Source organism: Petaurus breviceps, unplaced genomic scaffold, assembly GCF_028583685.1.
Source record: "Petaurus breviceps papuanus isolate PSGF00001 unplaced genomic scaffold, PetGlider_PUasm1.0 115, whole genome shotgun sequence".
Classification (NCBI taxonomy): domain Eukaryota; kingdom Metazoa; phylum Chordata; class Mammalia; order Diprotodontia; family Petauridae; genus Petaurus; species Petaurus breviceps.
This window is the reverse complement of record NW_027185612.1, coordinates 1,709,839-1,731,902: the sequence shown is the minus strand read 5'-3', so window position 1 is coordinate 1,731,902 and position 22,064 is coordinate 1,709,839. Positions and strand designations below refer to the sequence as shown.

General features: G+C 39.4%; 1 protein-coding gene and 1 long non-coding RNA gene across 2 annotated transcripts in view; both read right to left on the bottom strand.

Annotated features, from left to right (window-relative positions):
* The window catches only part of LOC138157924 (uncharacterized), a 36,358-nt gene extending 32,502 nt beyond the window's left edge, over positions 1-3,856 (bottom strand). The window contains exon 1 of the long non-coding RNA XR_011167503.1: positions 3,666-3,856. This is a non-coding gene — a long non-coding RNA (uncharacterized lncRNA). The remainder of the gene's footprint in view (positions 1-3,665) is intronic.
* The window catches only part of LOC138158602 (GTPase IMAP family member 8-like), a 63,946-nt gene extending 41,882 nt beyond the window's left edge, over positions 1-22,064 (bottom strand). Inside the window, exons 1-2 of the mRNA XM_069084693.1 lie at positions 21,930-22,064; positions 20,662-21,198 (exon numbers count right to left, since the gene is read on the bottom strand). Of these exons, the coding sequence (XP_068940794.1) occupies positions 20,662-21,198; positions 21,930-22,064 (672 nt within the window). The remainder of the gene's footprint in view (positions 1-20,661; positions 21,199-21,929) is intronic.

Here is a 22,064-nt window from a genome sequence, read left to right as displayed (position 1 = left end):
GTGAGAAGATATGAGAGAGAGCAGATTGGAGGAGAGGATATCCTGTAGGTCTGCCATTTTGGGATGGTGGGTAGGGGAAAAACGGGGAGAAAATTTGTAACTCAAAATCTGGCAGAAATGAATGATGTAAATCAGAAGTTAATAAAGCATTTGAAAAATGAAAAAAAATATTTACAACACATCTTTCTCAAAAACAAAACAAAACAATTACTACATGAATACCTAGAAGAAATGAAGAAAAATATAAAGAATAGCTCTGGAGGAAAACCATTAGAGGTATAATAGGTAGTTAGATAAGAAAGTGATAAACTTTATGTAAATAATGGACTCCCTGGAAACTAGAATGGAGCCATCTAAAACTAATGACTCTATGAGAGAGTAAGAAATGTTGGAATAAAGTCCAAGGATTGATGAAACAGAAGGTATGTGACATTTCCTGTGTCAAAAACAATTGACCTGGAAAACAGATCAAAGGAAGATAATTTTAAGACTATTAGACTCCTTGAAAAAACAAGACAAAAAAAGCTTGGCTACTTTATTTGAAAAGATCCCACATGGAAAATCTATTTTTTGCCCTTTGAGGATTTCCTTGCAATTGTTAACTTTCTCAGGCATCTCTCGATTTGCAATAATTTTTGATGCTGCTCTGTTGTTTTTGTTTTTTTTTTTTAAATCATCTCTATAGCTTTAGTTACTGATTTGAAGCTTAGGGCCAAAGAACAGACTAGGGTTTCTGGTGAACTTTTGGGTAGGGTAGTTGCCCAGAATCTTCCCATCCAGATACCCCTGGTTCCTTACAGTGACATAACCATCTGAACCTCTGGGGTTGTGCTCCCCTAGCATTTTGAGTTGTACCTTTTTGGATCTTAATGGCCCTTTCTAGTACCTTAGGACAGAATGTTAGGGAACCTAGAGCTCTTGAGACTGAGCTATCCTAGTCCAAGCACTGTTGCATCATGTTAGTTACTTGAGCCTCAGCTTCTTCAGAGTAAATTTTGGGAGTTGCTGCATGACAGCCCAATACAGAATTTGTGCTGAAGTCTTGCCTCTCACATTCAGCATTTAATCTCTCTAGACTTCAATTTTCCTCATTGGTACATACTATAAAGTGTTGATGTGTGTGTGCATGTATATGTGTGTATATGTATATATAGGCATATATAATATACATATATATCTTAGATAGCCTTGAATGCCCCTTTAAATCCTAAATGTACATGATTTTATGGCCTCTAGGCATCTCATTCCATCTACATACATAAAATAATTTCAAATTAACTTTTACATAAAACTAATGATGGTGATGATATAATAGCATTTATGTCATGCTTTAGGGTTTGTGAAATGCTTTGCAATATTATCTTCATTTGATTCTCACAACAACCCTGGGAGATAGGTGTTATTATTATCTCAACTTTTCCAGATGAGAAAACTGAAGATATAGTTGTTAAATGATGTTCAGTGTCTCATAGCTAGCCTAAATTTAAGGCTGCATATCAGCTTAGGGCTTCCTGATTCCAGGTAAAGCACTCTATCCATTGCTCTACCTAGCTGGTCTAAAATGAATGTTTTGATTTCAATTCCCCATAAATTTTCTAAACCATTCCCTCCTTGCTTAGTTCTGGTACATTTATTGTATAAGAATGAATCTCAATTGTTCATGTAGGAACACCCTTTAGGTGTTCAGATTGCCTGAGGGACTTGGTGACCACTCTCTGGATCCTGTATAAGACCATTAAGCTAGTTGAAATCACTGAAAGGAAAGGAAACTGTCCCTGAGAAGTAATTCTTTATGGGGGAGGAAAGTGGTGAGGCTAGTTTTCTTCTTTTCAGCTGGAATAAGACCTTGCAAGTTTTGGAGGGTTAGGAGGATTTGGGCTTGGATCTTCCCATCAGTGAAATTGTTATAGATAAGTCATTTTTCACACATGTCCAATTCTTCATGACCCCATTGGGGTTTTCTTAGCAAAGGTACTGGAGTGGTCTGTCATTTTTTTCTCAAGTTCATTTTACAGATGAGGAAACTAAGGCAAAGAGGGTTAAGTGACTTACCCGGGGTCACACAGCTCATAAGTATGACATATCAGCCTTATTTTTCCTTTTTAGGGAAAGAGCAGTGGCATGGTAGATAAGAGTACAGGGCTTGGAATCAGGCAGACCTGAGCTTAAATCCAGCCTTGGATACTTACTAACTGTGTGGCCCTGGGAAAGTCATTTAACCTTTGTCTCACTTTCCTCAATTGCAAAATAGGGATAATAAAAGTACCTACACTTCAATGTTGTTGTATAGATCAAATGTAAAGTATTTAGCATAGTGCCCAGTATACAGTTAGCCTTTAATAAAGGCTTTTCCCTTCCCTTTTGAATGAAAGCTTCATGAGAGTGCATTCTTTTTTGTTTGTATCCTTCCTATTCAGAAGAGTGCCTGGAAAGTGCTTCATTAAGCTCCCCCCTCTACAGAGATTGGGTGGGGGAGGCCACTTCATCCATTCATTCTCTCCACTCATTTATGCTAAGTTCATTTATCTCTTCTGGTCGGTCATAATGAGGCAGTATTTTTAGTGTCCCAATGGCCAGTGAGCCCCATTCTCCTCTGGGGTATAACCCATAGAGGCCCTTGCCATTCAAAGGGTAGACAAAACCTTTCCCACCTCTTCACTTTGCACCCCCCCCCCATACACACACACACACACACACACACACATTCTGCATAGACTTTAAGACAGCTCCACAGCCCACTTCTGGCCAGCACCAGCATCTACATGTAAAGAAAGAGCTAACCAATGAATGGTCAGTGCACAGACTGTGATTTACACACTTAGCATAGAATGAAACCTGTTAGTTGATGCAAACAGGAAATTAGCTCCTTTCAAAACATTAAACTTTCAGTGCCAAAGCTCCACTATTTCTCCCTCAAGCTACTGATCAAAAATGGACAAACAAGAGAAAACTGACTGCAAAATGATTACATGGAAGCAGTTTTTGTTTATGTTATTTCTTCCCCCTTAGCATGCCCCACAATGCTCCTTTCCCCTGCCTTCCCAGGGTCAGAGACCCTCTACTCTCTCCAGACCAGGGGTTCTTCAGCTTCTTTGTGTCACGAACCTTTTAACAATCTGGTGAAGCCTATGAACCCCTTCCCACAATCATGCTTTGTTCTCTACATGTATAGTCAAAGGAAATGTTATATGTCAGTTAGAGGTTATTGAAAATAAAGTCATAATTTTTTTCCCATTCAAGTTCATGGACCCCCTGAAATCTACACATGTATCCCATGGGAATCCATGGACCTCAAATTAAGAGCCCTATTCTATAGCCTGCTGTCTGGAAAGGTCTCAGCCTCAGTTATTTACATCTCAGCCACATTCCTCACTTCTCCTCTCTCGGGGTAGGGGGAGGGTGGTGTGGAGGGGGGCAGGATTTTTAAGTAGCCTCTTTGCAGAATGAAAGGCTCTTCCTGGAAAGGGATTCCAGGTGAGCAGATAAAGGAGGGCCTTTTGTGAACCCTCTCAGGGCCCCTGAAATTATCCCAGAAAGGGACCCTCTGCCCTGTCTAGGGGGAGCTGCCATGACAATCTGGAACTCTCTCAGCAGATTGTAACTTTCAAAACGTTCCCATTTCAAACACACACAAGCCTATACACACAGAGACACATGCGAGATACCTCTGTCCTTGTTATCTTGCTCAGGACACTCTCAGCTTGGCCCCAAACTCCTTTTCTTTCAGCTTCCTGGGCGTCCCTCTGCTAGCAGTTTCCAGGTAAGTCCTTAGAAGATCAAAGGAGGCAGGGAGAAAAGATTATTGGTTTTCTTCTTACTGGCTATTCTTGAGAACAGCCTTCTTCTTCCTCTTCCAAGGACAAGATTTTGAAAATAGCCTCTTATGAAGGACCTCATAATATCCCCAGCGTAGAGGGCCGTTGTGAACTCTGGACTTCAAAGTGAAAGTGTGTGTTGCGTTGTCAAGGCTGAAGGAAGAACTACGGTAAGCAGGCATAAATTAAGAAGGAAAAAAACCTCTAATCCTTGGCATATGGGGCCCTGAGAAATAAATCTGGGGGCAAATGGCTGGCTGCTGGAGGAGGAAAAGACAAGGAGCTCTGGGCTGCCTCAAGCAGGTCAAGCTCTGTCATTTCCTCCCTGCCCCTTCCAATTTCAGTTCCTGAAACAGAATACATTTAGAACAGTATTTTACAGTAGCAACTCCAGGCACAGCAGCTCGCTGTTTTTGATTATTTGAATTAACACAGTCTTCATTTAGAAGGATGGGAGGAAAATAACTAGATTCTTATTCTTCATCCAACAACCCTAAGTCATTGATATAGTTTCCAGGGAGATCAAAGACAGAAAGAGACATCTTGAATCTGTACAGATATTCACAGCAGTCTTTTTGTAGTAAGAAAAAGCTAGAAACAAAATGGGTGCCTGTTCATCAGGGAATGATGGAACAAATTGTAGCCTCCATAGAATGAAATTCTATTATGTTATAAGCAAGGCTGAAAATGAGAAGTCATGAGTAGCATAAGAAGATTTCCTCTCTGCCTCATAGCTACCTGCCCAAGGTTCTGTGTTACTGGTAGAGTGTTTGGAAACTCAGGGCCATGATGAAATGTCAGAATAGGACTTTTGGCAGAGACTGCAAAAGTAATTATTTGGTATTTACAAATGCTTTAGAAGAAATCCAAGCTTTCCATAGTTTTATGAAAAAAAATGCTTTACATTCACTATTAACTAGAGAAATGCAAATTCAAATAACTCTGAGATTCCACTTCACGTCCAGAAGCAGGAAGACTTGAATTCAAATATACCCTCTAAAGCTTACTAGCTGGATGACCCTGGGCAAGTCACTTAACTCACTTTTCTCAACTGTAAAATGAGAATGATAATAATAGAACCTATGAACCTCACAAGGTGGTCATGAGGATCAAATGAAATGCTGTTTATAAAGCGCTCATCACAGTGCCTAGTACATAGGAGATGCTGGTCCCCTTCTTTCTTCCCTTTTCATTCAAGAACTCTATTCACTGCAATGACCAACCACTATTTAAGACAAAGTGCTTTCACACACATGAGCTGATTTGATTCTTACAATGTCCCTGTTAGATAAACAGGACAATCATTATCCTCATCAAATTGAGGCTTGGAGCCATGGAGTGAATTGACCAAGGCTATGCACCCAGGAGTTCCAGGAACAAGGCCTGAACCCAAGCTGAGAGATCTTTTCCCCAGGGTTAAGTCTGTCAAAGTCATGGAGAGTTTATGTTTAACTAAGAAAAGGTGAGCCGCTGCCTGGGCTTGAGATATAAACAGGCAAGTCCAGACTTCTTGTTTTCATAGCTGACTGTCTCAGAGCCAGCAGCAGCCATTATACTATGTCAGGGCAGCTCCCACAGAACAAACCATGTTTTCAGATCGTTTTCTCTTGAAAAGTTTATAGACAAGAGCAGAGATTATGCTGAACGCATCTGGGGACCTGATGATCAGTGGAACCATGTCCAAGCTACAGGGAGACTTCTAACGGCTCACAAACATCAGTGACAGAAAACAAGTCCATTCGTCACATTGCTCAGCAGTACCGTGGTGAGTCTGTGTATTCAGATGTGCATGTACCTTTGTGTGCTCATGGGTGATTCTGGTGTTTGTGTGTGTGCTTGTATGTGCTTGTGATTGTGTGTTCATGTGTGTGCTCCTGTGTGTTCCTGTGTGTGCTTGTGAGTGTCTGTCTGTGTGCTCACTGTGTGCTTGTGGCAAAATAGAAAAAAACAAAGGATTTGAGAAGGAGAATTAGATTAAATTGCTGACTGCACCACTGCCTTCCCCACTTAGAGCTGGTCTGGGTCACAGGTTCTGAATTTCGACTTTCACCCTGTAAAGTCAAGCAGCTCCCTCACAGGATTGTTGTGGGCAGATGGAACAAGGTCAGAGATGTCATAGGGCTCCCAAAAGTGCTCTGTGAGAGGGAGAGATCAATTACCGACTATTCACTTGTCTTCTCTGTTTGAAGAAGGACCAGTTCCTTCTAAGCTAATGAGTGAATAGGATTTGCACAAATCGTTCAGGCTGGGGATATAAGTCAGGTCAGGAAGCTGTGCTACTGTCTTCCCTACATCTATATGGTGATCCAGTTGGGCCATTGTTATGGGAATGTAAGTTTTTAAGATTTTCCCTGCCCCTAGGCTAATGTACACCTGGAACCTGGGGTGGGAGGCTTGTTTTTCATTAGATACTTCTTGATTGGCCAGTGGGTCCAGAAGGTTGTTACATTCTCTGAGCCAGGAGCAGGCTATATAAACCATGATTTGAGGCTTTGTTTTGGGGCTCACTTTGAGAAGTGTTCTGTGATTTGATCAGATGAAACTCTGGGAAGCCGTTGTCCAGAGCCCCCTGGCTTTGAAAAACCCAGATGTTGATTTGGTATGGATGTAATGGTTAGACAGTTTGAAAAGCTATCTACTTCATCTGTTTCTCTGTCTTGACAATTCTGTCTGTATACTCTGAAGTTCTGGGTGATGACCTTTCCCCCTGAACTAGGTAAACGATATATGTTTGACTGATTAAAGTAAGCTTGTTAACCCATTTTGAGTTGCTTTCCTTTATCAAAGCAGATCTAAGAACTTGTGTTGGCAGCCACTCTGGGGATGCTGGGGTGCTTGCTGCTACAGACTTTACACCAATGAGAACAAGGAGGACCTCAGGCGCATCCAGGATGTATTTGGAGCAGGGATCTTATCTCACACAATCCTTGTTTTCACGAGGAAAGAAGACTTAGGGAGGGAAACCCTGAAGGAATACTTAAATAAAACAGAAAACAAACACTTGAACTGGCTGAATGTGGTGTGTGAAAAATTTCACTGTGGTTTCAGCAACAGAATTGAAGGGGAGGGACAGGAGGCCCAACTAAAGGAATTGATGGAGATGACAGAAGGGGTTCTCTGGGAAAATGACTTCTGCGGCTACTCGAGTGAGGTATACGGCCATACTCAGCAAAATATCCAGCAGTTAAGGGAGGAGCTGGGTGAAGAGCCAAATGGCCAGAGACAGGGTCCTAAGGGAGTTTTCTACAAGGAGAATATGGCATCAAAGGAGACAGATGAAAACTGCTCTGCCCTGGAGCATCTGATGATCATTCAGAGGGAACATGAACAGCATCAACAATCAGTACTAATGAAGGTGTCAGAGACCCCTTGGTTGGATGGCACCTCATATTGGGGCACTCTCTGGGCAAGTTTCCCTGCCATATTCCCCAGCAATCTTTTTTCCTGTCTTCTACCAGCTGTGGGCCTTCCCCAGTTAGTTGGGCCCAAGCCCTGTGAAAGAGAGGAAAGAACCCAGAGCTAGGAATCAGAGTAGAAGGAAGCTCAGGGAGCTGTCACTAGCCAGAGCATCACTGATGGCAAGTAACCTAACAACCCCATCCCAACAAATGTGTCAGGTTATTATGCTTTCCAATGAACCTTTCCACCCTAAATCTTATCTGATTCTTTCCACTACCCTATTGGTGAGGCAGGATCCAAGGATTCACAGGTAGAAAGGGATATTAGACATCATTTAATCTAATCTCTTAATTTTTCAGGGTAGAATCTGAAAGCCCAATTGCCAAACCTACTCTGCCACTTGACTAGTCCTGGGACTTGAACAAGTCACTTCATCTGGACCACTTTACAGCTGAGGAAACTGAGGAAGGCAGAGGTTAAATGATTTGCCAAGAGCCACACAGCTAGTCAGTGTCTGAGGACAGATTTGAACTGCCTGGCTGCCTTTGCATATCTTATTTTGCATAAGGTGCTAGGTGTTGGTCTAAATCTAATTTCTTCCATACTATTATCCATTTTCCCAGGAGTTTTTATCAAATAGAGAATCTTTTTCCAAGTAGGGATCTTTGTCTTTTAAATTTTTATTGATATCCTTATGAATGATGAAAGTAAAACTGTCCTTAACTTAATCAAAGAAGATAATAATAAATAAGGAATAACCATGCATAATGTGAGCTAATGACCCCTGATGAAAGTTTCCTCCTGTTCAGAAACACCTCCTTCACTAACCTGCCAGTGTGATTAAAATTCATACCATTAGATGTTGATTCTTTTGGGCAAAATTTCTGATGACTGGTAAAAATGAAAATGCTCCAAAGAAGGGTGGTAACACATTAAGGTAATATCCTATCCATACTCTGAGAATCAGTTCAAACATCCCCTCCACAGGGGCAGCCAGGTGGCTCAGCGAGTAAAAGCACCGGCTCCAGTGTTGGGATGACCTGGGGATCAAATCCGGGCTCAGATACTTAGCACCACACCCAGAAATAACTGGCCGTGTAACCTTGAGCAAGTTACTTAACCCCAATTGCTTTAAAAAAAAATCCCCTCCACCATGATATTTTTCTTGATCTTGCCAGGAAGAATTATCTCTTTCAGCTCCGAACTGCTGTTAGTACTTTGTTATTAAATATCTAATGAACTATCATATTCCAGTTTGTATCATAGTCATGTATGTTCATATCTTGCTGCTAGTACTTTGTTATTAAATATTTAATGAAATATCATATTCCATTTTGTATCTTGGTCACGTATAAACAAATAGCCAAACAGAATGAACAATGGCCATGGTATGTGATTATGATGGAATACTATCGTATTTGTATCTTGGTCATGTATGAATCTTATCTTACCTGCTAGATTGTAAACTCCATGAAGGCAAGCATCTTTTCCAACTTTGGATCTCACAAGACATTGTAATAGAAATTTGTGAATTGAATTTGATCGAATTATTACATGAATCAATCAATAAAAAATTAGTTAAAACCTTAACACAGATTAATATGACAGGTCACCAGAGAAAGCACAGAGCAGAACCTTAAAGGGAAGAAATAGAGGACAGGTAAGAGTTGATGGAAGGATGTGTTATAATAAATAAATAAAGCAGAAGAGACTGTTTGGGATAGTAAGACCAGATAGGACATAGGGATGGGAAGCGGAGTGGACAAAGAGACTGGATAGCCAAACGGCAGTGAGACGACATAGGAAAAGAGCTTAAATAGGAAAGTTTGCCTAGAGGTGGAGAAACCAAACAAAATTCAGGTTGTCCTTGATGGGAAAACAACTATAGCTCTGGTTCATTTAAGACTAGCTCAGCACAGTGCATGACATATAGAGCTTAGTAACTGCTTTTTGAAGTTTTGACTAGCTGGAGCATATGGGTGAATCCTATCTTTTCATTTATTCATTAAAAAATGTGCTAAGCAGTAAACAGCTGTCTAGCTCCATGCTATATCCTTTGGGGGACACAGAGAGCCCAGGTAACAGAGCTGATGACTGTGATTAGGAGGATGGGGGAAAATAGAGGGTCATCAAGAGGACACAGGAAGCAGCTATTAACAACTAATGATATTTGCAGTGGTGTCAAATTCAAAGGAAAACAAACCTCTTCAGGGCCACATGTTGACTTAGAAAACCAAAAATCAACATTAACTATGTTGCAGTATATATATATATATTTTTTTTTACTAAATATTTCCCAATAATTTTAATCTGATTCAACCACATTTGGAAGCATTTAACACCTCTTTTTTCCAGTGTTACTGGGAATCACAGACACCCAAAACCAAAGGGTTTGAAGAAAGCTACCCAAATTGCCTTTAAAAAAAAAGGTGAAATGACAAATTCAAAAGTAGAGATTAGACCTAAAGTGGCTGAGAGTAATTGTGTGGTCAAGACATGAGTATACAGTTTGTTAACAATGAAATTAGTAATAAGACAAAACATAATTCTTTACAAAATTGCCATGTGAATGATCACAATCACCTGAAAGTGACATGATAAGAGCAGATGACTTCTCTTTCTTTTTGAAAATAGTCCCGTGATATTTAGTTTACTTGGGATAACAGATTCTTTTTGGAAAAATTCTCTTTGTTTTCTTCACAAGATAAAAGTTAACAATAATTTCACTTTTAAAAAAGAAAGAATATCTCCACCCCATTCTCTTGATGTCATTCTCCAAATGTGACAAGAAAACAGCATCTTCAATTTCTCCCAAGCCCTGACTCTTAATAAGCTCTCACATCATAAAATTGTCTTTATAAAAATAAGCTGATAGCAGTTCTAACAAAAAAGTCTGTCTTTACCTTCTTTCTGACTTCTCTACAATTTATATCATGGATCTTCATATAACAAAGTGAAATTTATACACATATAAGTCTTCTACACTCCTCATGAAGAAGTACCTAATTGAATGACAGGTTTAATTGTAACTGTGAGCATCTTTACTTCTTAAAGAGACAGTAACATTTTTGTAATCTGTAGGAAAGGCTTTTGAAACAGAGATGGGATTACACACACACACACATATATATATATATATGAATATGTGTGTATAGATACATAAATATTCTATGTATATTGAGAGTCTATTAAGACTCAGGTTTGGCTTGTGAGAAATTGAAGATTTCTCTCTCTCTCTCTCTCTCTCTCTCTCTCTTTCTCTCAATAAAATTATTCTGAATTTCACAAACACCAAAAAATGAATATTTATATAGAAAGTAGAATACAAAAAGAAATTATATGTGAATCCACATATTACTCTCCCATGCATATCTCTTGTGTTCTTGGTTTCTTTGTTTTTTAAGCAATATAATAAATTCAACCTGATACTTTCAAAACTATCCCATTTGTCTGTGCTGACTTTGAAATTCCTCTTGGGCAGACCCAAGATGGCAGAGCAAAGACTGAGCTCTCTTCCAAAACCCTCCAAATACCTTTAAAAATGACTCTAAACAAATTCTAAAGAAGCAGAAGCCACAAAAAGACAGAGATAAACAAACTTCCAGCTCAAAGTAACTTGGAAGGTTGGCAGGAAAGGACTGTTGCACCAGGGTAAGAGAGAAGTACAGTCTAGTACAGACTGTGCCAGTAAAGACTGGGCCCTAGCAAACCCAGAGCAGGCCTCGTAGTGACTGAATCAGTGGCAGCAGTGCTGGTTTCCAGTGAAAGGTAAATCAAAAGGTCTATTGCTCCTGAGTGAAAGTGGAGCACGGTCTAGTGCCAGCACCCAGCAAACAAGGAGCAGGCCTTGGTGATCAATATTCTAACTCACTATTGATTGGAGAAATGCAAATTAAAACAATTCTTAGGTACTCCCTTATACCTATCAGATTGGCTAGTAGGACAGAAAAGGTAAATGTCAAATATTAAAGGGGTTGTGGGAAAAATGAAACATTAATGCACTCTTGGTATATTTGTGAACTGATTCAACCATTCTGTAGAGTAATTTGAAACTATGCTCAAAGGGGTATAAAACCCTTTGACCTAGAAATCCCACTACTAGCTCTGTATCCCAAGAGACCAAAAAAAAAAGAAAAAAAAAGAAAAGGGCTTGTTTGTAGGTTTGCATTTATAGTAGTTCTTTTCTGGGAGCAAAGAATTAGAAATTGATAAGATGCCCAAGAATGGCTGAACAAGTTGTGGTATGTGATTATGATGGAATACTCTTGTACTATAAGAAATGGTGAGCAGGATGCTCTCAGAAAAACCTGGAAAGATTTGCATGGGCTAATGCAAAGTGAAATGTACTGTGTACAAAGTAACAGCAATATTTTAAGATGATCAGTTGTGAATGATTTAACTATTCTCAGCAATACGATCTAAGGAAACTCTAAAAGACTTATGATGAAAAATGCTATCCATCTCCAGAGAAAGAACTGATTATGTCTGAATACAGATTGAAGCATACTTTTTTTTAAACTTTCTTTATTTCTCTTAATTTTTGTCTATATTTTCTTTCACCACATGACTATTATAGATATACTTTCCATGACTATGCACATATAACCTATATCAAATTGCTTGCCTTCTTAATTGGGGTGTTGAGTAAGGGAGAGAATTTGGAACTCAAAGTTTTAAAAATGAGTGTAAAAATTGTTTTTATATGTAACTGGGGAAAATAAAATACTAAACAACAAAAAAGAGAAATTCCTTTTGAATTCCTCTGTGAACTTTTAACATTATTTCAATGGCCTGCTTTTTCTTTTTGCATCACTATTGGCATTCCCTTCCCCTTTTAATCCTTTCCCCCAATTAAAAGTGGAAGGAGGGAAACCTGTAACAAATAGGCATAGTCAAGAAAAACAAAATTTGTATGATCATGTCCAAAAATGCATTTCTTCTTTCTCACTTTGAGAACATCTTCTCTCTGTTGGAGGTGGATGAGATGCTCCATTATAAGTCCTGTGGAGACATCATTAATCACAGTTTTGAACCGAGTCCTTAAATCTATCAAAGATAGTTTTCCTTTATGTGATCATTTTCTAAACTGTCCTGCTGCCTTCACTCTGCATCAGTTCTTCCCAGGATTTTGTGAAACTGTCCCGTTAACCACTTCTCAGGGAACATCAGTATTCCATTATGTTCATATGACATAATTTCTTCAGCCATTTCTTGGTCATTTCCCTAGTAAAAATATTATATCCCTCCTCTACACCAGTGGTGTCACACTCAAGCAGAAATGGAGTTCACTAAAACCTATGTAAAAATTCCTGTGGACCACATCTTGACTTAAAACTATATTTATGTTAACATTATCTATGTTTTGTTGTATTTTTTATTTTGTTAAATATTTCCCATTTACATTTAAATCTGGTTCATGCCCCACCCCTGAAGTTCTGTCAGCTGCATGCCCCATGAGGTTGATACCTTTACTCTACACAACTATTAAAATGGGTTTCCAAAAGCACAGTTCTAGCCATGCTATCTCCTCTACTCAATAAACTACAGTGGCTCTCTTTTCTTTTCAGATCAAATATAAGCTTCTCTTTTTGATATTCAGATTTGATTTTCAGATATCCATATCTTTACAATCTGGCCTCTCCTTATCTTTCCAAATTTCTTACACTTCACTTACTCTCCTTTGCAAACTCAGTGGTCCCATCACACTGGCCTATTTGTTGTCCCTCACACAGTATCTATCTGCCATCCTGGTGCCTTCTCAATATGTTCCTCAGGCCTGTAATGCTGTTGATATATTTACCTTGGCCCCTTAGAATCCTTGGCTTATTGCAAGACTTGTTCCTGCTGGTCTCCTCCAGTGCTAGTGTTTTCCAATGTAAAGTTACCTTCCATCTATTCTATACTTATCTCGTATATATTTTGTTGTTTATATATCCCTCATTAGTGTGTAAGCTTCCTGATATTAGATTCTCTTTTTGCCTTTTTGTGTTTAGGACCCTCTCTAGGATACTCTCGCAATGTGCACTTGTGGGTTGAGTGCCCCTAGGATGACTGCTACCACAGATTCTTGGGTTAACATTCTATGATTGCATTACCAAACCATAGCTTGTGAGCCCCCACTGGTGTCTTTCCATTAACACCCATGCCAGTGTATACAAGTAGGGGAATGAAACAAGCATTTATTAAACATCTACTATGTGCCAGGCACCACGCTAAGCCTTTACAAATATTATCCCATTTGATCCACACAACCACCTTGGAAGGTAGATGTTATTATTATCCACATTTGACAGATAACACAACAGAGACAGACAGAGTTTAATTAACTTGTCCAGAGTGATAGAATTGGTAAAATAAGTATCTTAAGCTGGATCTGAATTCAGGCCTTCTTGTCTCCAATTGTAGAGGATAAGATGGAACGAGAATGGGAGAGAAGGAAGGCGATGGTTAGGATTCATGAGTTTAAAGGATTAAGGTTTTGTTCTGGTTTTCAATACATCTATAAGTGTGTGTGTGTGTATGTGTGTGTGTGTGTGTGTGTGTGTTTTATAGAAGGAATAGGTATCCCCATTGAACTACAGTGAGACAGTTGAGGACATCTCCTTGATAGGACTTGGAATGAGTTAGTCAATACTACTCAGTTTGAATTAAAAGATATAGCAAGTGATGGTAGGACACACTTCAGAGCCGTGGAATGAATCAGGGACTATTGAATAAGCATAATATATAGGAGAAGCTGCCAGTCAGGATCCCAATGACCACTTAAGGCAGTTTCTGCAGTCCTTGGACAGTTAGCCCAAATAGTAATGCTTCACTCCAGACCTTGCTTATAGGAGCCACTGTGAATCCCAAGAGGCAATGTAAACAAAATCAAGAAGGAAAATATTCCACTACTAGGAAGTCCTAACAAGAGCTGAATGACTCAAAAGTTTCAACCTGAGATGAGATGTTTTTATAGACCTTAGAAATAAGATAAAAAAAAGAAACCAGATACAATTATGCTCTTTTACTGAGACTGTAGTATTCCTTGTCCTACCCACAGGAAAGAGTATAGGTGTTACTCTGGACTTGGGGATTTATTGGTGTTTCAAGATGAAATCATCACTTGTACCTCAAAATTTTAAAAGGAGTGTTAAAAATAAGTAAGCACTATTTTAAAAGATATGTTTTTCATTACTTCACATTATAATGGGTATCATATTGCTTAGCTTCTGAATGGGTGGGGAGGGGCAGGAAGGAGGGAGAGAATTTGGAATTCAGAATAAAAAAAATAAATGTTAAAAAGTCATCCCTCTGAGGGTCTGAGTTTAAATCAGGCCTCAGACACTTAACACAAAAAACTAGCCATGTGACCTTGGGCAAGTCACTTAACCCTAATTACCCTACCTTCCCTCTTCCAAAAAGCAAAAAAAAAAAAAAAAAAGTCATCCCTGGCTAGAATTTTACAGTAAAGGGAGAGGCACAAGTGATACATGTTTTCTTTATTTCTGGTGGGAAAGACACAGAAACACAATTTAAGACACATGATACAGGTCTACAGCACAAAAGAAAATTAAGATTCAGTACAGGATTTAGGTCTATCAAAATGGGCCAGTGATAGAATTTCTGTCCAACCAGGACTTGTTGACCCATTGTCACAACTCTGTACATGAGTAACTAAGACATGACTTTGGCCAAGGGAGAATGATTGATTGGGTCAAGTCTATTATCAATGGTCTTTGGACACTTGGACTTGTGGGTGTAAAAGAGAACAGACTTTTGTCAGGAAGATCATCATCCAGAGAGAGATGGGCACAGACAGAGACAAGAGAGTGGGTTTACCAGTACTGTGTTGACAAATGTTTAACAACTTCCTGGGGGGGAGGGGTTGGGATGGTTGTGGATATATAGGCAATGAACACTTTAAAATGAAATCTGCATTTTAACATTTTCTCCATAATTTTTCCAAAATCTAGACAATGAATAGAATAATAAATCAAGCCCTAAGTCACAAGATTTTTAGACTTTCAAAAAGATAAATGCTCATACTAAAAATTTAACAACCCAGCTCTTGAGAGACAGTTACAGATGTTTCCAGTTTAGCCCCTCTAAATTCCCTGAGGTAGGGAAAGATTTTATTCAGTTTTCCTCCAGAAAATCATTTGACCACAGAGATGAAAGCAGCTGTGTGAAGACCCCTTGACCCAGCCACTTGGAGAGAAGAAAAACCCTACCTCAATTCCTAGACCAATCATAATGGGAAGAAGATCTAGTATGTATTTTTAAGAGAGATCCAGAAGCAAAGATTAGATTGACTCATGTTCCCTCAGTCAGAGTTGATCTCTTAGAAATGGAAGGAGTTGGAGGAGCTGGGTCTGTGTCCATCACCACACATCATCAGTCTCTCAAGGCCACACTGGGCTATACATTCCATAAGGCCTTGAGAACCAGGAAGGATATTTTCAGTATGAACCTTCCCCAGCAGTCGAGCATTCCTTCCTAGATCTCTGCTCTCAGATGGGAATGGAGATGCCTGTGGCTTGAGTATATGTTGGGAGGAGGGCTGGAGAGGTAGGGGAGAAAGAGAGAAAATTCTATTGATGTGACTCTGGCATCTAGAGATGCAAAGTCTTCTGTCAAGTTAATGAAATATTTGACTTACTAGGTGAGTAAAGGATGTAATGAGAAGGAGAATGCAAGGGACTGAGAATTGTTGCTAGACTTGATCATTTCATTGAACATTTAAAATATAAATATTATTTGTAAGACATTGTTTAGAAATTGTTCTAAAATTATAAAGAGTGATGTGATAAGCAATTAGGAGAGCAAGGAATAGTTTACCTGTAAGATCTATGAAGGAAAGAATTTATGATTAAACAAGAGATAAAGAACATTATGAAACGCAAAATGGATGGTTTTGATTACATTAAATTGAAAACTTTTTCTCACAAACAAAGCCAATGCCAACAAAATTAGAAGGGAAACAGAAAGCTGGGAAGCAATTTTTGCAGCCAGTGTTTCTAATAAAGGCCTCATTTCTAAAATATATAGAGAATTAAGTCTAATTTATAGGACTACAAGTTATTTCCCAATTGATAAATGGTCAAAGGATATGAACAGGCAGTTTTCAGAGGAAGAAATTAAAGCCACCTATAGTCAAGTGAAAAAATGCTCTAAATCACCATTGATTAGAGAAATGCAAATCAAAATGACTCTGATGTACCACATCATACCTATCAGATTGGCTAAAATGACAAAACAGGAAAATGATAAATGCTAAAGATGTGGGGAAATTGGAACACTAATGTCAATGCATTGTTGGTGGAGTTGTGAAATGATCCACCAATTTTGGAAAGCAATTTGGAACTATGCCCAAAGGGTTATAAAATTGTGCATACCCTTTGACCCAGCAATGCCACTTCTAGGTCTGTATCCCAAAGAGACCATAAAAATGGGAAAAGGACCCATATGTACAAAAATATCTATAGCAGTTCTTTTTGTGGTGGCCAAGAATTAGAAACTGAGGGGATGTCCATCAATTGGGGAATGACTAAACAAGTTGTGGCATACAAATGCAATGGAATACTATTGTGTTATAAAAAATGATGAGCAGGTGGACTTCAGAAAAACCTGGAAAGACTTATATGAACTGATGCTGAGTGAAATGAGCAGAACCAGGAGAACATTGTACACAGTAATAACCACATTGTGTAATGACTGACTTTGATAGACTTAGATTTTCCCAGCAATGCAACCCCAAAAGACTCATGATAGAAAATGTTGTCCACATCCAGAGAAAAATCTTTGGAGTCTGAATGCAAATGAAAGCATACTATTTGCTCTCCTTTTCTTTTATTGTTTGGTTTTGTTTCTTCTTTCTCATGGTTCCTCCCATTAGTTCTAATTATTCTTTACATCATGACTATTGTGAAAATGTTTAATATGAATGTGTAAGTAGAGCCTATATCAGATTGCATGCCATCTTAGGGAGGCAAGAGGAGAGGGTGGCAATGAAAATTTAAAACTCAAAATTTTATGGTGAATGTTGAATACTAAAAATAAATAAACTGATTATATAAAGTAGATATTCATCTAAAATATAATTTTTGTTCATTGTTGTTTAGACACAAGTAAAGTACACATGCAAATGTTTTGGTCCACCCACAGATTGACAAATATATCCAAGACTAAGAGAAGCTGATTTGGGATTTTGAATAAAATGAACACTTTTATTGAATTAAAGCACTTTTATTGAATTTTTAAAATAGTTATTCCAGTAGTTGTCTTTTTACTTAAAAATAAGGAAAAAAAACTTTTATTAAGTAAAATATCATAAAACAATTCAAATTAATCTTTAAAACATTTCATTGAGTTCCCAAAAAATTATGAGACGATTTCTTTAGCTTATTTTTAATATACTGTTTTTTTTTTTCATTCAAAATATTCCTAAATCAAATGCATGACTTGTCATTCCCTAAGAAAAGCTATCTTCTGTATTAGGCAGCTCCTATTTACCATCTTACTAATGGACTTGCTCATTTACACATGTCTGAATTATTTATGATCCTTGTGATACATATCTTATGCAGTATGTGTGTATGTATATATAGACCTCCACACATACATGAATATGTGTGTGTATATAATTTACAAAAACATGCAATCAGCACTGAATTTGGTTGTCTCTGGACACCCCGATGCTAACAACAATAAAAGCTGATGCAAAGCACGGTAGTACCTGCCAACTTCCAGCAAGTCCCTAACCCACATTCCTCTTGCTTAGTAGGTCTACACCACTATAATTATATGCAATGACCCCACTACCACCACTACCATAAGTTTACCTTTATTAGTCAGTTAGATGATCTAATAAGTTCAAAGCAAAGGTATTTAATTATAAATGGCTTGTAACAAAAGTAGCAATAAAACATGATATTGTCCATAAACCTGGGGTATACTCTCCAACAGACATACACAGTCTCAGTAGTAAGATTGAATGCACATAGAGAACACATATAGAAGGAAGATGTATCAACAGAACTTGGAAGGAGATGAATTTCAATTCAAGTCTCTTATGATAGTTTTGTAATGGGGATGGGCCAGGGAGAGCCCAGTCCTTGTGAGCATGTCCAGCATGCCCAACATGAACTAATTTTCCATGTGACTTTGGAGCATGCCCAAGTATTCAGTTTCTGATTCTTTAACCGTAGGATGAAGAGACTGATTTTTGATATGCAGCTGAGGTGGGTAAGAGAGTACATAGAAAGACTGCTAAATGGGCAGCTCAGTCTTTTCTTTTTCCTTGTCTTGGTGGTGAACAAGGAGGATGAGCTGCAATTAGCCTTCTCTAGATAGGAGAGGGATCTCACCCCACCTCTGATCCATGAAGCTGAGTGCATGGTCCTGCTATTCACAAGAGAAGGCATAGCAATAGAAACAGTAGCCTCCTTCTGCCAGCTACTTACCTCCTCATCTAGTCCCATGGGGCTCATTTTCTTTGCCACTTTGTCCTTTCTTGCTCTTAGGTGAAGGAGTTTCAGAAGAGGTTGCAACCTTGGTAACTTTGAAATGCTGGGAGAGGGAGGCACCAAAGGTCTGGTAGCTGGAGTTCATGCCACATTCTGTAGACAGCTGAGACTGATGGGGATCAGAGTCTTGAGTGACAAGTGCTTGATTGGCATAGCAGTTGATCTAATGCAACAAAGGGAGTGACCATGATTCATCTATTGGCTTCCACATTCATAAGTGAACTTAGTGGTGAAAATGTTTGGTAGAAACTATTTTGAAGTTAAGCCCACTCTTCCCCAAGAACAGAGCTATTATAGGGGAGAGTATGTCCCCCAGTTATTGGGAAGTTATTGTAAATTCTGCCCTTGCTATATCTCCTCAGTAAATATCTATTCATAAAAGTTAACTACTATTAATTTGTTAATGATAGTGAAGCACTAATCACTAAAGGCCATGAATAATATAAGAAATATAATGACTATAACTGACCATTGATAGTGGGGAGTACATACCACAATGGAGGCTTGAGCCAATAACATTAGAGAAAGACACTCCTTCAATCCCTTAGGGTTGAGATCTCTCCTCTGAGGAAGAGACACAGCTCCCCTCACCTCTAGAGACACAACTCATTAGTGAAAGTGGGATTTGGGATAAGAATTGCCAGAGTTTGCAAAGCTAGATGCAATAAATGACTACCAGTGATTATAAAATGCATGGGATTTGTGTCCACAATCATCAGGTCCCTTTAATAATGATCAGACAAGAGATTACATGTATTCCTTTATGGAAATGATTTGTTTCTGTTAAGTCCCACCAGTATTTATTGCCTGGTTCCTACATGCTTAACCTGTTCTGGGGCCTGTGGGAAAATAGAGGAGGAGAAGCAACTTGGGAAGTGGAAAGAATGCTCTGCATCGGAAGTTGGAAGATCTGGCTCCGACATTTGCATCTCTGTTACTGGGAGCACATGGACTTCTCTGAGTCTTTTCCTCATCTAAAAAATAGGGATGATACACTCATGTTTCCTGCCTCACCAAGTTGTGAGGAGACCTTCAAGTGCTGTCCAAATGTGGGCAATTGTAGCTATGGGTGAAGGCATCATTCCTAACCTAGCAGAGACTAATGTTGGATTTTGAATGTCAGACACCTATGGAACCAGGCACCATGAAACAAAGCTTCATCAGCTAGGTCTATGTAAGAAAGGAAGTCAGGGAAGGGATTTTATGGAGTTAGAGCTAGGAACGACCTTAAAAACCATCTAATCCACCCACTCTCATTTGAAACCAATAGAAATTAAATGGTTGTATCCAAATTCAAATAGACATGAGGGATAGAACTAGATTTTGAACCTAAGTCATGTGACTATGAACCCATTGCTATTTTAAATGCACTAAGCTTCCTTCACCGTGAGAGCTGGCATTGGCTGGGAATATTTCCTGAAGGAGATAAGACATGAGTTAGACTTTTCAGGCTATGCATTAGATAGGCTTAAGAAGGGTGATAGGTAGCCATGAGGTGATGAAATTCAGAAGGCATTGTGCTTCACCAATTGCCCCTGATGACTAAAAAGGATGGTAGAAAGTAGCAGCTATTCATGACTGGTGGTGCCCAACCAGCCACCAAAAACACTGGTGGTGCCCAACCAGTCTTAAAAACTGCTGGGGATCACTAGCCACAAGAAGAAGATGCCAAAGGTGACAGCGCTGACTCTCCATAGTTTTGGGTGAGATTTTCTCAATTCATACAAAGCTCTGAGCCTCAGGAAGGCTATTGCCCATGGGGACCTCAGGTACTTCTTATTCTTTCCCTCAGACTTGGCTAGTTTCTCCCCAAATTTTCTGAACTTCTCCTCTGGGCTGGCCCATTGGAGCTCTTCCACTAGGCTGTATATCTCATTGGTATAGTGTTTGCCCCTGTTGTTCTGTACCAGGCTCTCCACTATCTCCATCAGTTGCTTCACTCGCTCTTCCTGCTTCCTCCCTGTGGCCTGATTGTTGAAGGCACAGACCCGGCCCCCACACTGTGCAACCAGCTCTTTCAGGGCTTTGTCATTAGTGAACTTGATATAATCCTGCAAGGACTCCCCACCAAGATCTTCCTTGTGGGTGAAAAGGATGACTGTGTGCTTCATGACATTATTCCCAAAGATCTCCTTCACCTTCTTCATGGCTTCCTGGTCCTCCTTAGTGTGACGACCTAGCTGGGTCACCAGGTCCAGTGCGTGGGGCCCTGGGGAGGAGAGGGAGTAACATCGAAAGATTTCTTGAGAAATTAGACCTTCAGTAGACACTTCTAGGCTAAAGATATCAAGAATGTCAATGATTTCAATTTCTTCTCTACCCCAGCTCCGGCTCCCCTTGCTGCAGACCTTCATCACTGGCACTGCCCCAAGCTTGGATACAAACACATTGTTCCCAAGAATACTGTTCCCTTTCGCACTTCTCCCACTTCCTGTTTTCCCCACCAGGATTAGCCTCAGCTTGGGCTCTCGAAGCGGCTACCTCTCCTCTCTTGAATCTGCAGGGAGCAAACACTGTTATTAGGAACTCAAATCTACTTGTTCAGGATGATCTGGGTCCCCTCTGGGGCTTAGTTTTTCCATTTAACAAAGAAAAAGAAAAAAGAACAAAAGAACATGCATTGTGAGAGATAGCCCTCAGAATTGGCTCCTCTACTGCCTTCTCAGTCCCCTCAGTCAGAGACCCAGAATTGCCCTTGCCATTCAGGCTTGTGCCCTTCAGCAATGTTCCATGATCTGTCCTGGGCTCTAGACCTAGTTCTTCCACTAACACCCTGTACAACCTCCAATATTGAATCCCTTCTCCTCTCTGAGCTTTGGTGAATTTACCTGTCCTGAATGATCTCTGGGGTCCCTCCAGCTCTTATACTCTTTGAGTCCATAGATATGCACCTTGATCATTAGATTCATTGTGAATTTGCATTAAATATTACTTTACTATTAATAAAAAGAGATAATACTTGACAGAGGCAGCTGAGTGACACAATGAGCTCTTTGTGGAGCCAGGAACACTTGAGTTTGAATCCTTCCTCAAGGAATGACTATGTCTATGACCTGGGAAATTCCCTTAAAGACTCTCAGCATCAGGTTCCTTATTTGTAAAAAAGGAGGATACCAATAACACCTACATTACAAGATTGGCATACGGATCAAATAAGGTAATGTGGGTAAGTGTTGGCAAACCCCGAAGGCTAAACCTTGTTACTTACTGCTAAGACCAGTTTAGATGGTGGTCCTGCTACTAACCTTGGATTTCTCTCAAACATCTGAGCTGACAGGGAACGTGCTAAACAGAGACCTTCTTCCTCCACAAAGCAGTAGGTATTTCCTGACAGCCTTGACAT